The 15,229-nt window shown below is 41.1% G+C and overlaps 2 protein-coding genes across 3 annotated transcripts; one reads left to right on the top strand and one right to left on the bottom strand.

Annotated features, from left to right (window-relative positions):
• Positions 1 to 655: 655 nt before the first annotated feature.
• LOC142368237 (trypsin-3-like) lies at positions 656 to 7,833 on the top strand. Its single transcript, XM_075450369.1, has 5 exons — positions 656 to 728; positions 812 to 980; positions 1,919 to 2,172; positions 2,717 to 2,853; positions 7,573 to 7,833. The coding sequence occupies exons 1-5, from the start codon at positions 656 to 658 to the stop codon at positions 7,720 to 7,722; spliced, it is 783 nt and encodes a 260-aa protein (XP_075306484.1). The 3' UTR covers positions 7,723 to 7,833.
• On the bottom strand, positions 7,307 to 14,612 carry LOC142368337 (small ribosomal subunit protein eS19). Of its 2 annotated transcripts, none has more exons than XM_075450488.1 (7): positions 14,416 to 14,612; positions 10,566 to 10,801; positions 10,312 to 10,382; positions 9,838 to 9,938; positions 8,774 to 8,957; positions 8,632 to 8,686; positions 7,307 to 8,210 (listed from the first exon to the last, which is right to left on the bottom strand). In XM_075450488.1, exons 3-7 carry the CDS (start codon positions 10,380 to 10,382, stop codon positions 8,163 to 8,165), a joined length of 459 nt encoding a protein of 152 aa, XP_075306603.1. In that variant the 5' UTR covers positions 10,566 to 10,801; positions 14,416 to 14,612; the 3' UTR covers positions 7,307 to 8,162. The 2 variants fall into 2 exon arrangements, with proteins under 2 accessions (XP_075306603.1, XP_075306602.1); XM_075450487.1 differs by having other exon boundaries at positions 10,602 to 10,801; positions 14,416 to 14,611.
• Between the last annotated feature and the right edge of the window lie 617 nt (positions 14,613 to 15,229).

The raw sequence follows: 15,229 nt of genomic DNA, 5'->3' as shown, positions 1-15,229 counted from the left end.
ACAGTCCCTCAGAAGCATATATAGTATATAGTGCACTTTATTATATTATATATATATAATATAAACGCTAAATTAAATAAAATTGAGCCATTTAACCTGTGCCAGCTGTGTCCAGCGATTCTCTTCCCTGAAACTAAAACAAAGATTTGAGAAAATTTACTCTTGAAAAATGTTTCATCATCATGTCAGTTATCTTTTGTCCTTTGATGGGGTCTTGACCTGAAATATTAATGTTCCCAGTTTTGTTTGGAACATTCTTATCAGTTCCATGATGGTTACCTGGCAAATATGCTGAATGTTCCTGCTGAGTTGACACCAGTGACTCCTGCAGACTATAAACTTTTATCAGACAAATCCACATTTAACACTCACGTGTTTCTGATCGGATATTTAGGGTGAAACATATCTGTTTCTACGTCTTTGATATCAAGTATTTCATTTACTCCAGCTCACGTTTAATTTCCCATTACCTAACTAAAATCAAGAGCTCTGTTAATCCAAAAGAAGTCCGATTTAGATGCTTCAGTTTCAATATCAGTCGAGTTCTTTCTGATATCTTTCCATGTGGCTCTTTCCCATAGCAGAGTTTTACCCTATCTGATGTTGATAAGTTTGAAATGTAAAGTCAGGGCAGGAGTTATAAAAGAGCTCCAACATGGGCTGCCTCCACATTCAGACAGACTTCACCATGAAGGGCTTGATATTCCTGGCTTTACTCGGAGCAGCATGTAAGAGACAACTTTCCTTCTTTATGGCTTAACTGTGTATTTTTTAACTTTATCAACATTTCCCTAATGCCACACATGTTACATCATTGCCCTGTCAGATGCTGCAGCTGATGATGAGAAAGTCGTTGGAGGATATGAGTGTCCCAGGCACTCTGCTCCCTACCAGGTGTCTCTGAACGCTGGATACCATTTCTGTGGTGGATCGCTCATCTCCAGCCAGTGGGTGCTTTCTGCTGCTCACTGCTACAAGTCGTAAGTATAGGAAGCCCCGTTTTCACGTGCCGCTTCAATCACCGTTTCCACTAACATTAACAAATGTGCAATGCTGCGTCAGGGTCTCCACACTGAATGAAACACAACAAATTTATATAAAGTGAATATGGTCAACATTTGGCACCTATAGGAAGTGCAACACAGCATTTAATTCATTTAAGGTACTGGCACAGAATCCACAAAATTAAGGCATGTCGGTAAATGTTAAAGCATTAATGATGGCTTTATTTACAGTAAGTGAGCTTGTTCTGAAATTTCTGCTGTGCCGGCTCGCTGAATAGAATAGAATAGAATAGAAAAATACGTTATTCATCCCCCAATGGGGGAAATTCAAATTAGTCAAGTAGATCAAAAAAATTATAAATATTTACAATGATTGTATATTAGCAACAACAATAATAATACCAATTCTAATAAAAATAATACTACTACTGCTACTAATAAATTACTAAATAAATAAATAAATCTAAAAAAATCTATTTTTTAAATCAATCAATCAATTTGAGAAGAACTCAGCAGTCCCTGTTAAAATGAATGACATTTCAATGACACTCAAATGAAGATAGGTAGGGAGTAGCAAGCAGTAGACCTCTTGTTTCAAATCAAAATGACTGTGTGCACATATATGATTTGTTGAAACTGAAATGGGACATTTTTACAAATAAAAATGGTCAAATGTTCACTTAAAAAATCAAAATCTAGTTCATGGGAACGAACTGCTGTGGAACTGTGCCAGATTGTGTTGCTATAGAAACAGAATGTTCCTCCGGAACCTGAACAGCTTCTCATATATTGCTCCCACTTGTCACTTGTGGCCACAAAGGCTGCTGTTTTAGCAGATGTATCCAAATAGGGCTATTATGTGTCTGAATAAGAGAATTATCTGTGACATTCAAACCGCCTCTCACTGCAACCAGTCGTATCCAGGTCCGTCTTGGTGAGCACAACATTGCTGTGAATGATGGCACCGAGCAGTGGATTGATGCAGCCATGATAATCAAGCACCCGTACTACAACAGCTACAACCTGGACAATGATATCATGCTGATCAAGCTGAGCCACCCCGCCACACTCAACAGCTATGTCCAGACGGTGTCCCTGCCCTTCCGCTGCCCCGTGGCAGACGAGACCTGCTTGGTGTCCGGCTGGGGCAACACATCCGCCAATGGCGGTAAGTCACGTCGGCCCGAGGTGACTCTTGCTCTACTGACCTGTTCAAACACAGCAAAGACGATAGACAGAAACTGCCCTCCAGAGGTTGCAAATATTATTTTTCAGTTAAACTATTAAACTCTTTGGCCGGACGATATCAGAAAGTAGAGAAAAAATTACTAGTATAACATATCTTTATTATTCAAAATCCAAATCTACTTTGTTCACAGTTAAATGGAAGAGAAAGAAGCAGCATATATTTACACTATGATTAGCAACCTACCAGATAATTATTGAAAATTTACACACAATTATATATACATATATCAATTTCCCTTTTTGGGATTAATATATTATATAGTATTATTTTACAAAGTGTCCCTTAATTTTCCATCAATTAACCAATTCATCACCCACTTACTACATTACTCTTATTGCACTAATGAATACTGTCATAGTGCTTTTACATGTTTATGTAATGCTGGGTCCCCCAATAGAAATATTCTCTTCTTCGTTGTTGATTAATAAATAATTCAACTGTGACTTGCCCTTTTGCTCTCAAGACTACTACCCTGATAGCCTTCAGTGCCTGATGCAGCCCATCATCGATGACAGAATCTGCATGAGTGCCTACCCCGGCCAACTCAGCGAGAACATGCTGTGCTCTGGATTCATGCAAGGAGGTGCCAGCAGCTGCCAGGTGAGCTGGTCTGTAGAGCAGCAGCTGTAGCACACAAAGGGACTATGTAGGGTGTGAAGAGCCCAGATGTCCCCCCCCCCCCACACACACACACCACTGCTCTCAAAGTGTTGTTGACTGCAGCAAAAAGATACATGGTTTTCTGTCTTAAACCCTGGTGGAATGTAACTATGTGCATGTAACTATGTGCATGTAACTATGTGCATGTAACTATGTGCATGTGACTATGTGCATGTAACTATGTGCATGTAACTATGTGCATGTAACTATATGCATGTAACTATGTGCATGTAACTATATGCATGTAACTATGTGCATGTAACTATGTGGATGTAACTATATGCATGTAACTATGTGCATGTAACTATATGCATGTAACTATATGCATGTAACTATGTGCATGTAACTATATGCATGTAACTATGTGCATGTAACTATATGCATGTAACTATGTGCATGTAACTATATGCATGTAACTATATGCATGTAACTATGTGCATGTAACTATATGCATGTAACTATGTGCATGTAACTATGTGCATGTAACTATATGCATGTAACTATATGCATGTAACTATATGCATGTAACTATGTGCATGTTCTAGAATTCGCCGCTGAGGGTGGCAGCACGTTGGAGTAGCTCTGTACCTCACATTGAGATTTTTCTTTTTTCTAAATTTCATTCCTGTTATTTCTTGGAAGAAATTGCATTTTTTGGACAACTGTTCCTTCCTGCCTTGGATGCTGTGCAGCTGATTTAATTTTTCCCAATACTTTTGTATATTTTACTCTTTTGTTATGATGCATAACCATAGCAACAAGGTGGTTTACAACAGGGAGCAGCTGATTAACATTGGAAAAGCAGAAATAATTCGACAACTGAAGCCAGAAATCCCACTGGAATTGAAAAGGAGGCGTCGTGGATGCAGAGCAGGAGCAAAGAGGAGAGAAAGAAAGAAGAAGTTCAAACCATCTCTGCCATCCGTCATCATGGGCAATGTAAGATCATTAGCTAACAAGTTGGATGAACTTCTAGCCTTGACAAGGACTCAGCAAGAATATCGGGATTGTAGCATAATGTGTTTTACTGAGACATGGCTACAGGATCATATCCCGATTCCAGCGTCTCTCTGCCGGGCTTCCTGACTGTACGAGCAGATCGAGATTTAAAGAGTAGCAGGAAAAGGAAAGGGGGTGGATTGGCAGTGCTTGTCAACAACAGATGGTGTCACCCAGGACATGTTACTGTGAAGAGTCGTCTCTGCAGTCCTGACATTGAACTATTGGCAGTAAGTTTTCATCCATATTATTTGCCAAGAGAGTTCACCAGTGTTGTTTTGGTGGCTGTTTACATTCCACCCTCAGCTGTTGCCGACACTGCATGTGATGTCATCAGTTCCGTTGTTGCTAAGATACAGACACAACACCCCAATTCTTTTGTGGCAATATCTGGTGATTTTAATCATGCCTCACTCTCTGCTACACTGCCAACTTTTCAACAGTTTGTCAGCTGCTCTACCAGAGAAAACAAGACATTGGATTTGTTTTACACAAATGTCAAGGATTCATACATTTCGAAATCAAGACCTCCCCTGGGTAAATCAGATCACAACCTTGTTTTTCTCTGTTCAGCATATAAACCCCTTGTCCAGAGACTACCTGTCACAAAAAGACTGTTAGAAAGTGGTCACATGAAGCTGAAGAAGCCTTACAGGGTTGTTTTGATGCAACCGATTGGATTTCTCTTTGTAAGCCACATGGAGAGGACATTAATGCCATGACTGAGTGTGTGACTGACTATATAAACTTCTGTGTGGACAACACCATCCCCACCAGAACAGTAAGATGCTTCCCTAATAACAAACCCTGGATCACCAGTGAGCTAAAGGAACTATTGAACAAGAAAAAAAGAGCCTTTAGGGAGCGAGACAGGGAGCTACTGAGGAGTATACAGAAGCAGCTCAAAGTCAAGATCAGAGAGAGCAAGGAGGTGTATAGAAAGAAGCTTGAGAGTAAACTGCAGAGGAACAATATCAGAGATGTGTGGTCAGGAATGAAGAAGATCACAGGCCTCAAACAGAGGGAGGATCGGATGGATGGAAGTCTGGACAGAGCAAATGAGCTGAACACATTCTTCAACAGGTTCAGTTCAAGAACAAGCTCACCATCCTCCCCTCCTGTTCCCAGCCAAAGAGACATCCCACCCTCCTCTGACTCACAGCTTTCCTGTAACATCTCCACCTCCACCTCAGTCATGGATTCTTCTGCTTCCACTAGTTTGTCTTCAACCCAATCAGGAGATGCTGCTGTGCCCTTTGCCTCCCCCTCCCACTTTTCTGTTTCTAGAAGTCAGGTGAAGAGGCAGTTGGAGAGACTGAACCGGAACAAGGCTGCAGGTCCAGATGGTGTCAGCCCCCGAGTCCTGAAGGCCTGTGCAGAGCAGCTCTGTGGGATTCTGCAACACCTTTTCAACCTTAGCTTGACCCAAGAGAAGGTACCACTGTTGTGGAAGACATCCTGTCTGGTTCCGGTACCAAAGAAAACTCACCCCTCAGACATCAATGACTACAGACCTGTTGCCCTGACATCCCACATCATGAAGGTCCTGGAGAGACTCCTGTTGACCCACCTGTGTAAGCAAACCAGCACATATCAGGACCCCCTGCAGTTTGCTTATCGCCATGGAGTTGGAGTTGAAGACGCTATCATACACCTGCTTCAACAAACCCACTGTCATCTGGACAAACCAGGCAGCACTGTGAGGATCATGTTCTTTGATTTCTCCAGTGCATTTAACACAATTCAGCCTGATCTGCTTCGTCTGAAACTCCAGAAGACTCAGGTGGAGGCCTCAACAATCACCTGGATTAATGACTACCTGACAAACAGACCACAGTTTGTCAGACTGAAGAATTGTGTGTCTAACCAGGTGATCAGCAGCACAGGAGCACCACAGGGGACTGTACTCTCACCATTCCTTTTCACTCTGTACACTTCAGACTTCCAGGACAAGTCAGACTCCTGTCATCTACAGATATATTCAGATGACTCTGCAGTTGTCGGGTGTATCAGAGATGGACAAGAAGCTGAGTACAGAGAGCTGGTGGACCGCTTTGTGGCATAGTGTGGGAACAATCATCTCATCTTGAATGTTAACAAAACAAAGGAGATGATTGTAGATTTCAGGAGAAACAAGGTCAGATCAAACCCTGTTTCCATCATGGGAGAAGAAGTGGAGGTGGTTGAGGAATATAAATACCTTGGTGTTCATGTGGACAACAGACTAGACTGGAGACACAACAGTGAAGCCATCTACAAGAAAGGACAGAGCAGACTGTACTTCTTGAGGAAGCTAAGGTCCTTCAAGGTTTGCAACAAGATGTTGCAGATCTTCTACAAGTCTGTTGTTGAGAGCGTCATTTCCTCTTGCGTCATCTGTTGGGGCAGCAGCATCAGAACCAGGGACCTAAAAAGACTCAACAACCTGATAAAGAAGGCTGGTTCTGTTCTGATGACGACTGTGGAACCTCTGGAGACAATAATGCAAAGAAGGATTTTGCATAAAATCAAGAGAATTATGGACAACCCTGAACATCCTCTCCATGAGACTGTTATCGGAAAACAGAGTCTCTTCAGTCAAAGGCTTCTTCAGTTTGGATGCAAAACGGACCGCTACAGGAAATCTTTCCTGCCCACAGCCATCAGCATCTATAATAACTCCTTGATTTAATTGAGCTACATCAACATTTAATTTCCCTCTGGGATAAATAAAGTATTTTTGAATTTGAATTGAATTGAATGTAACTATGTGCATGTAACTATATGCATGTAACTATATGCATGTAACTATGTGCATGTAACTATATGCATGTAACTATATGCATGTAACTATTTGCATGTAACTGTATGCATGTAACTATGTGCATGTAACTATGTGCATGTAACTATATGCATGTAACTATGTGCATGTAACTATATGCATGTAACTATATGCATGTAACTATGTGCATGTAACTATGTGCATGTAACTATATGCATGTAACTATATGCATGTAACTATGTGCATGTAACTATATGCATGTAACTATATGCATGTAACTATGTGCATGTAACTATGTGCATGTAACTATGTGCATGTAACTATATGCATGTAACTATGTGCATGTAACTATGTGCATGTAACTATATGCATGTATATACACACACACATACAAGTACTCACTTTTACTAAGGCCTGTCGAATTAATAATTTTTTTTCATAAACTATTCATCTGTATAAAAACAACTATACGACAATAAGAGAAATATAATCCATCCATCACTATTACATCATTTTCAACATTTTAAAATCTCTTCTGCCATGGTTTAATGGCGGCAGTTTTTTTTGGCAGCTCTCTCTATATGCTCTCATGCGGTAGGTTTAGGGCAGAGTAGAAGGCTCTGGAATAAAACGAAAGAAAAAATTATTGTTTATTTAAATTCAGTTTGTAATACAATTAACTGTCAACCACAATAAATAGAAATAAAGATTAATAAAATGAGACACCTGGTTTTGCTGAGACAGACCTGAAATCGAAGCACAGCTTGGTGCAACAGTAAGTCACTCTTACCACCTTTTAAAGAAAGGTGCAGTTATTATTATTATTAGTCAGCAGCACTGAGAAGAGTCATTTAAACCCGTTATTCTGTCATTTAAACCCGTTACTCCTGTGTTTGCAGGGCGACTCCGGTGGTCCTCTGGTGTGTAGCGGTCAGCTGCAGGGAGTCGTGTCCTGGGGTTATGACTGCGCCATGCCGGGACATCCCAGTGTCTACGCCCGTGTGTGTCACTATAACGGCTGGATTAACTCCATCATGAGCTACAACTAAACCCTTACAGTCACCTATACATCCATGCACAAGCTTGCATTCTGACCTCACAGTCAGTGTGTATACTTAGTTTAAATGGGACACATTGTGTGTTGTTGTTTAATCCATGTAAACCACATTAATAAAATTCTGAATATTCTGAATTGGAGGTTCTATTGTAAAAGTTTTATTTCTCAGTAGCTTCTCACAGCTTCCCATAGATGGACAACAACATTAACATGCTCTGGCTTCGTAATATTCTGTTCTCAGTGTTTTTATCTCAAGGAAAAACTGCTCTCGTGCATAATATTTCATTTGTACTGTGTTGTACTATAGACTCATGCATTTACATAAAATGCCTTTCATCCCTGGTTATGGTGGGACCCACGTGGAAGTCGAGCAAACATGAGTTTATAAGCAATGACAGCATTTCACTCATCTGTTTTCTACACATGCTTTCCTCACATGGCGCCTTGTAAACTTCGTTGCTTCTTGTTTGCTGAAGCAACCTGAAGATACAGGAGAGGAGAGGAGCCGACAGTCATGCAGCCATAACATGACAGGGAAGCAATACAGGTATTTATATAACGTCACGACATAATACAGGCGTTACTATATATTGTAAGAGTAATAGCAATAACTGACACAGAACACAAGAGGGAGCCACTCCAGCTGTATCCAACACATCTGTGGGTCTCACTGACATGAAGCGTCTCATTAAAGTGCTGAGCAATATGACATCTCGCTTTTGCGTCTGCAAATTTAATGCAGTGCAATAAGCCGATAAGTATTCTTCGTACTTTTTCAAATAAAGGGCTTTAGAAATAAAAAGAAAACGTAGTGTAAGAGTTATTTAACATTGATGCAGATTATATAAAGGAAGTTGACAAACTATCAATAAAATCCATGTATATATATGCAAAAACCCACCTGACCAGCAATCCTGTCCAGGTCTCTCTGACCCTGAGGGGTAAGTCTCCGACCACTGTGAGCATGAAGTGTAAAAAAAAAATGTAGTCAATTATTTAAATCAGCACTTCAGAGTCACTTATTCAGTGTCCACGCTTATTACCCATTGGGGTCCTTCTCCACCATCTTGAGGCCCTCCAGAGCTTGGAGGACTTTCCTCGCCACATTTCTGGAGCCCACACTGAAGTGGGCGGGGCATACACCATTCCGCTGTCGTCCGCCGTAGATCTTGATCATGGAGCCCACACCCACGCCTCCTCGCAGGTACAGGTGACGGGCCGTGGATGCTGGCGAGACGTACAAACAGTGTCACGCTAGATGTTGCAATATGTAGCCTACTTGTTTTATTGTCTGAAGCGAGTTATTCACCCAAAAGACATGAATTCAAACATTCCAGGCTATCACATGTCTGACATTTTTCGTCCTCATGCTTTAGAGGGGTTGATTAACCTCAAAAGATAACAACCTTATCAGCAAAAGCTGCCGCGTGAATGTGGTCTTACTGCATATATTGTGTAAGTTTGGGGGAAATCAACATGTGAAAAGCCTGATTAACAGTACAAACACAACAGTTTGTGTAGGACTGTGAATCATATGGGCACCTGAAACAGCTAAAGGAAAGACAGAAAGACTGAGCTATAAAAGACGGTAAGAATTAAACTAAACATCAAATATCTTAAGCTGGGAAGTTTTATAAAAGGGATATATAAAATAATCTCTGGGATACTACTACAACTAATACTAATATTAATAATAATAATAATAATAATAACTTAGATTTGTAAAGCACCCTTCACGAGACCCAAGGACAATTTACACAAAGAACTGGACTAGTTAAAAACGACAATCACCTGAAAAGTCAGTGTATAAAATCCCAAATATTAATGACAAGAGACAGTGGTTCAGAATTCAATTTTATCTTGCTAATTCAACTCATTATTCATTTCACTTTTGTAACTTGTAATAAGTAGTTTATATCTATTTATATTTAATTAAAAATATATATATAAACCATCTAAGACAAAGAAAAGCTTTGCATCTGAAGATAAGGGAGCCAAAAATATACATTTGAACTTTACCAAACAGTTCAGAAATTCATCAGGTATATGGCGCTTTTATTATGTCATCTGCACCTGGATGAATCAACGCCGCATGGGAAACACCAACCTGCTCTGGTGTAAAACCAGTTGTCATCACAGGGAGCCAGCTCCTTGTGTCTGGCAAGCTTCACAGTGTCAACCCACTCTGGGACCTTCAGTTTCCCAGACCTGAAAAATCCATTATCAGATAAGGTGATGAAACCACTCCTGGGACTGTTTCTTTAAAACATCACATGATGCATGATGCAAAATCTCCTCCAGCAGGTTTGGTTCCATTTTCACATCTACAACTTTTAAAAATCTTGTGTTTTACAGAGAGTAACTGTGTCTCAAATATTAATTGCACTAAATTGCTTCTCACCTCATTATAAATGACAAAATCAATAACCCCCAACTGTAAACAAATAAAAATATGCCACATATTGTTCCATTAGTCTGACGTCAGCAGTTGTCTGCGCCTCTGTCCATCAACCTGTGTGATTGACAGGTGGATGTTGGCCAGTCATGCTGTCGGTGTTGGTTGGTTTAGTGTTTTACTTACTTCTTGAGAAACGCTGACAAAGCCTTGACAAACTCCTGCTGGTTGACATCTTTCACCGTTACGCTGGGCATCTAAAATGCAGGTTGGAGACATGGGTGAGCTTTAATAAAAAAACAACAACAACAACAACAACCTGATATTGGAGGCTTAAGCAGCTGAAATGCGCCGCATGAACGTTTTTGCTAACGGTTGCATCGGCATTAGCTAGCGTAGCTTAGGTAACTGATAACAGAAAGATCATTCCCATTACATACATCTTTGCTGTTGTCCACTCCGAACACGTGTCTTACTTTTCAGATATCCTTGAAAGCCTTGAGGCGGGCACTCAGTTTTGGAAATGTCGTTCCAGTTTAGCCGAAGCCACTGCGGAGGAGCCGCAAAAGAAAGGATGCTGATGAGGGAAGGAGGGAGGCTGTCCTCATTTAAAAAGGATGGGGCCATGGTCTGAAGTGACATCGCCCTTGCGGCCTCAAATTCCATCGTAAGTCACCTGTAAGACCCAATTAAAGATAAAGGTATTATTTTCCTAATTTATAATTCATCGTTATATTTGTGAATTGTGTGGTTAGATAATGTACAAATCGAGCCTTTACACAGTGAGGATACGTGTGTGAGTAATTTTTATTGTAGACCAGCAGAGGGCAGTGTTGGGGCACCTTTTTCGCAACCTGGCCCATTTGTGTTTCTTTAAACAGACCCAAATGCCTTTCAGCGGACTGCTGTGCAGTCAGCAGCAGGAAAGAGGCCGACTGAGTGAGGGAGAAACTATCAGAGGGTTAGTAGCTCTTTTATATTTTACCCCATAGTAAACCTATGCTGCCTGGTAATACACTTAAGATGTTGCCTTTATGTCTCCTCTTCGATTGATAGATTGTGTAATGTTTGGTTTTGACTGAAGAAAAGAGAAGTTATCTTGAGTTTTTAAGAATGAGGGTGACATAACACCTTATGAAATGTATTATTTTATCATCGGTTGATGCTTTGCTCGATAAATGGCCATGTTTTTAGATTGAGGCTGATGCACAGGCCTCTGTTTGCCATTATGAAACACAGTCTTCAAAAACAAAGAAGTACGCGCTGACTTCTGTCAGTATTGTCCTCATTACAGCTCTCATATATAATTCTCATGTAGGAAATCAAAAGACTGCCTCCACAAACAACCATCTTCTTCGGATGACCAGATTTTCAGCTCGTTTTTTTTGCTTTTGCAACCATCAAAGCTGCCTTGTTTCCTCTCGTTTCTCTCTTCCTTTAGGCCATATACCTGGCAACACTCTTTAAATTGTCACATTATTGCAAACCCCCGCTCAGTCATTCGCTTTTCCTGTCCGATGAATTTGAATTCAATTCAGCAACGCTGCAAATTGTGAGTTTGGGAGTATTTGGTTGTGTTTGCAAAGGAAAACAGTTTGCCAATTACAGCTTACCAGGAGTAACATTATCTTAATTAGTCAGATGGATTGAGCTAAAAAAAAAAGCCAGAGGAATGGTCATGGAAAAAAAAAGAACCCCCCAAAAATTGACCCGAAAGTAAGATACTCTTTTATCAGAACTATAAGGTTTTTCCTGTCTGTGCTATAATCAGTTATTTGCTTTTTTACCAAAAATTATAATTAGTACAATCTGAGACAAGCCTGATGTGATCTGAATTTGAAAATGATAATTAGATAAGCGATAATCACTTGAACAGACATTTAACATTAATTGTAGTATATATATTTGACTCTGATACCGTGGGATAAAAGGTGCCAGTGATGTAGCAGCATTGATGATAAACATAAGGAAATATCATGTTTTTTGAGCATGATCAGCTCTGACTGGTGACCGGCCCATCCGCATCAGATAGAGCCCATTCTGTGCTGGCTGAACGGCAACACAGACAGTATTATACCAGTCGAACTCACATGCTAACACGCCCTCTGCAAGGACGTTTCTTCACCACGAGTTTAGAGTACGAAAAAGCTTGGAGTTTGTTCCAACATTTCCGTAAACTTCAGAGCCAGCACAACAGAGCAGCACCCCCGTTGCGCCCGTTTCACAGATTTGAACTTCCTGGAACAGTAACACATAAGCAAAATGTTCTTCAAACACAAACAGCTTTCCGACCGTAGCCAGATAGAAAAGAGCCGCAACCTAATTTTCATCAAAATGAGCCGTCATCCAAGCTGGACAAGTACCATCAGTCTCTATGTATCAGCTACCAGGAGCCAGATTTCTCTGTGATGTGACTGTTGCAGGGACCGTTCACAAAAACTGGTGTTGTTTGCACTGCAGTTCATTTTCACTTGGCTTTTATTTCAACAAAAAGCTGCCCAACAACCAGGAACCCCCCCCCCGTCCTTTTTTTATTTCTTTGTATGAGTCTAATAGAAGATTCTGTAACCTGTAGTTTGGTGGAATTGTTTAATAGTGTTCGTGTAGTGAGCATAAAGCACAATTGTCCACTAAAGAAAAGTGAAATGCATAAATAGTGAGTTGATCACAGCTACCGGGATTATTTTTAGCCGTGGAAAATAGGAAAATCTGCTATGGTTGGCATTGTGTTTTAGGAGCACATGCTCGGAAGATTAAACGGCAGCGCAGGCGATGGGACTAACCCCCCCCCACACCCCCCTCCGTATCTTTTTTTGGACATGTTCGGTACAAAGACTGGCACTGATCTTATCTGGACTTTGGGAAAGGGTCAGAAGTTGAGTTTTACAGCCGTGCACTTACCTTTAAATGTAGCTGTGGAGTTTCCTATGTCAGAATGGCCTTATTGAATTATTGCTTTTTTTTTGTTTTTATTCAAGAAAATTAGACTGAGAAATGACAAAGCATCCAATCGGTGCATCTCCAGATGATATCACAAGTAAATGTGTTTACAGCTGATTAATGGCAAACCTAAAGAATCGAGTCAAAGATGGATTTGACTGACTGCTCAATTATTGTGACTTTTTTCTAGGTATCACAGTAATTTTGACATTAATTCTTCTAAAATTGGACATCGTGACAGCCCCAATCTTTTGTCTAAAGTTTCTTCACTTCACGATGAAGCCGAACAACGACTGTCAGAGCCATTACTGGTGCGGACGGACATTTAAATATCGTGTATCTTGTCTCCAAAGTTTTGCTCAGTTTTTTGATAGTTTGATTAAGGTGTAGTTTGATGTCATTCACTTCCTGAAACACGTAAAAATCGCGTTGTTCTGTTTGTGCTTTCTTTGACCTTAAAAATTCGTTTCTCTTCTGCTGTGTAAGCCAGTAACGTGTTACCAGCAGCCAGTAAATCACTGCATCTAAATCCAAGGTAGATGAATGTGTGTTTACAAATGTGCAGACATGTTCACATGCACCACACACACACACACACACACACACATACAGCGGCTCTGTGCTCTCTGTGTCAGCCCGTCTAAGCTTCTTCCCCTCCCCCCCTCTCAACATCTCTCTCCCCTTTTTGTCCCCCTCGCCCTCTCCTTTTCCCTCCCCTCCCGCTCTCCTGCCTGCTAGCACTATTTCAAGCCTCTGCCGAGCAGAGAGGGAGGGCGAGCGAGGCAGAGACACACAGATGCGCAGTTAGAGAGAGAGTGGCGAGGGGAGGGGAAAGCAGACAGGATTTAGAGTTCAAGTGCACGTGCAGAAAATAGGCTGAATAGAGGAGAGCCGGAGTAGAAAGGAAACCAGGAAAAGGAACGGCAGGGGCTTGAGACAAAGCACACAGTAGCTCTTTCTCCCCTTCTTTCTTCGTCTCTATTTTCCACACACAGAAAGAGAAGGTATTAGCTTTGAAACAGAGGGATATAAATGAAAAGCACAAAATCTGAATACCTTGAGTGTAAAAGAAAAGAATTTATCCCTATTCCTGCCCCCCCCCACTCTCTCTTTCCTCTCCCCACTGACACACTCCTCCTCTATCCCTCCCTCTTGGATTTCTCCATTAACCTCCAGTCTCTCTCTTTCTCTCTGGCTCTCCTTTTTCTCCCCTCCCACCTCTTCACACACACATGCACACGCCCCGGACTCCTTCCCACTCATTTCCCTCACGCGCCCTTACTCTCTACTTTCACTGGAGACCAACTGCAGTGAGCTCAGTTTTTGCCTTTTTCTTTTTCTTTTACTTACCGTTATTTGCTTTCGGTTATGCCCTCACGTGCCGAGGCACCACCGCTCAGCCTTTACGTGTGTGGCGCCCCTGAAAAACGTAGGCCGAGGATTGTCCAAGCATTAGAGTGCTCGCCACAGACCGCTTGTCCTTTCCTGTCAACAGTTTTTTCTCTCCTTCTGCAGTAGATTTTTTTTTTTCAGCGTGGAACTCGACTTCTGCTCAGAAACCTTTTTTAAAAAAAAAATATATATATATATATATATATATATATATATATATATAAATCTTGTCTGTTTTCAGAAGCGGAAGCTGAGGGTCGGAGAAGGGTAAAATCGTGTCTAATGAATGGACAGATGAAGAAGGCAGGGAAAGAATGAGGGGGAAATGGAGAGCGTGGTCTGCGGGAGAAAGCATGAAAGACAGGGAAAAGGGAGAAGGAGCTGTAGGAGAAAGAGTACCGGCACAGGCAAGAAAAAAATGGGAGGGTGAAGAGAGAAGGAGGACCAGTAGGGGACAGACTCAGGAAGGAGAGACGGCTGCATAGGAATTGGCAAAATCACGAGAAAGACAAGAAAGAACAAAACTCCTGAATTAGAAGAAACTGGACTTCTCTTCAAACTCAGACTCGCACTCTCCGGTTGCTCTTGATTTTTTGTTTTTCTGACATGATTTTTCATCACTTCTGCGGTCACCCTTTCATTCATTTGTGAGTATACTGCATGTACTTGTCCTTATTTCGTTTCCCATACTTGTATCCTCCTTGCCTTTCCCTTTTTCCTGAATTATTCTCCTCTCCTTCACCTTTACTTAAATTTTTCAGCTCTCCTGTTT

The sequence above is a fragment of the Odontesthes bonariensis genome, chromosome 18 (genome assembly GCF_027942865.1).
Source record: "Odontesthes bonariensis isolate fOdoBon6 chromosome 18, fOdoBon6.hap1, whole genome shotgun sequence".
NCBI classification, from domain to species: domain Eukaryota; kingdom Metazoa; phylum Chordata; class Actinopteri; order Atheriniformes; family Atherinopsidae; genus Odontesthes; species Odontesthes bonariensis.
This window is presented reverse-complemented; position numbering and strand designations above follow the sequence as displayed.

Bases quoted from the DNA above. Each gene is read 5' to 3' on its own strand.
- LOC142368337 (XM_075450488.1), bottom strand. From the start codon at position 10,382: ATGCCCAGCGTAACGGTGAAAGATGTCAACCAGCAGGAGTTTGTCAAG. The intron at 8,958-9,837 runs GTTGGTGTTTCC...ACGTCTCGCCAG, and splicing joins CTGGTTTTACACCAGAGCAG to CATCCACGGCCCGTCACCTG. The intron at 8,211-8,631 runs GTGGGTTTTTGC...CTGTATCTTCAG, and splicing joins TGGACAGGATTGCTGGTCAG to GTTGCTTCAGCAAACAAGAA.
- LOC142368237 (XM_075450369.1), top strand. From the start codon at position 656: ATGGGCTGCCTCCACATTCAGACAGACTTCACCATGAAGGGCTTGATA. The intron at 2,173-2,716 runs GTAAGTCACGTC...TTTGCTCTCAAG, and splicing joins CAACACATCCGCCAATGGCG to ACTACTACCCTGATAGCCTT. The intron at 2,854-7,572 runs GTGAGCTGGTCT...CTGTGTTTGCAG, and splicing joins GAGGTGCCAGCAGCTGCCAG to GGCGACTCCGGTGGTCCTCT.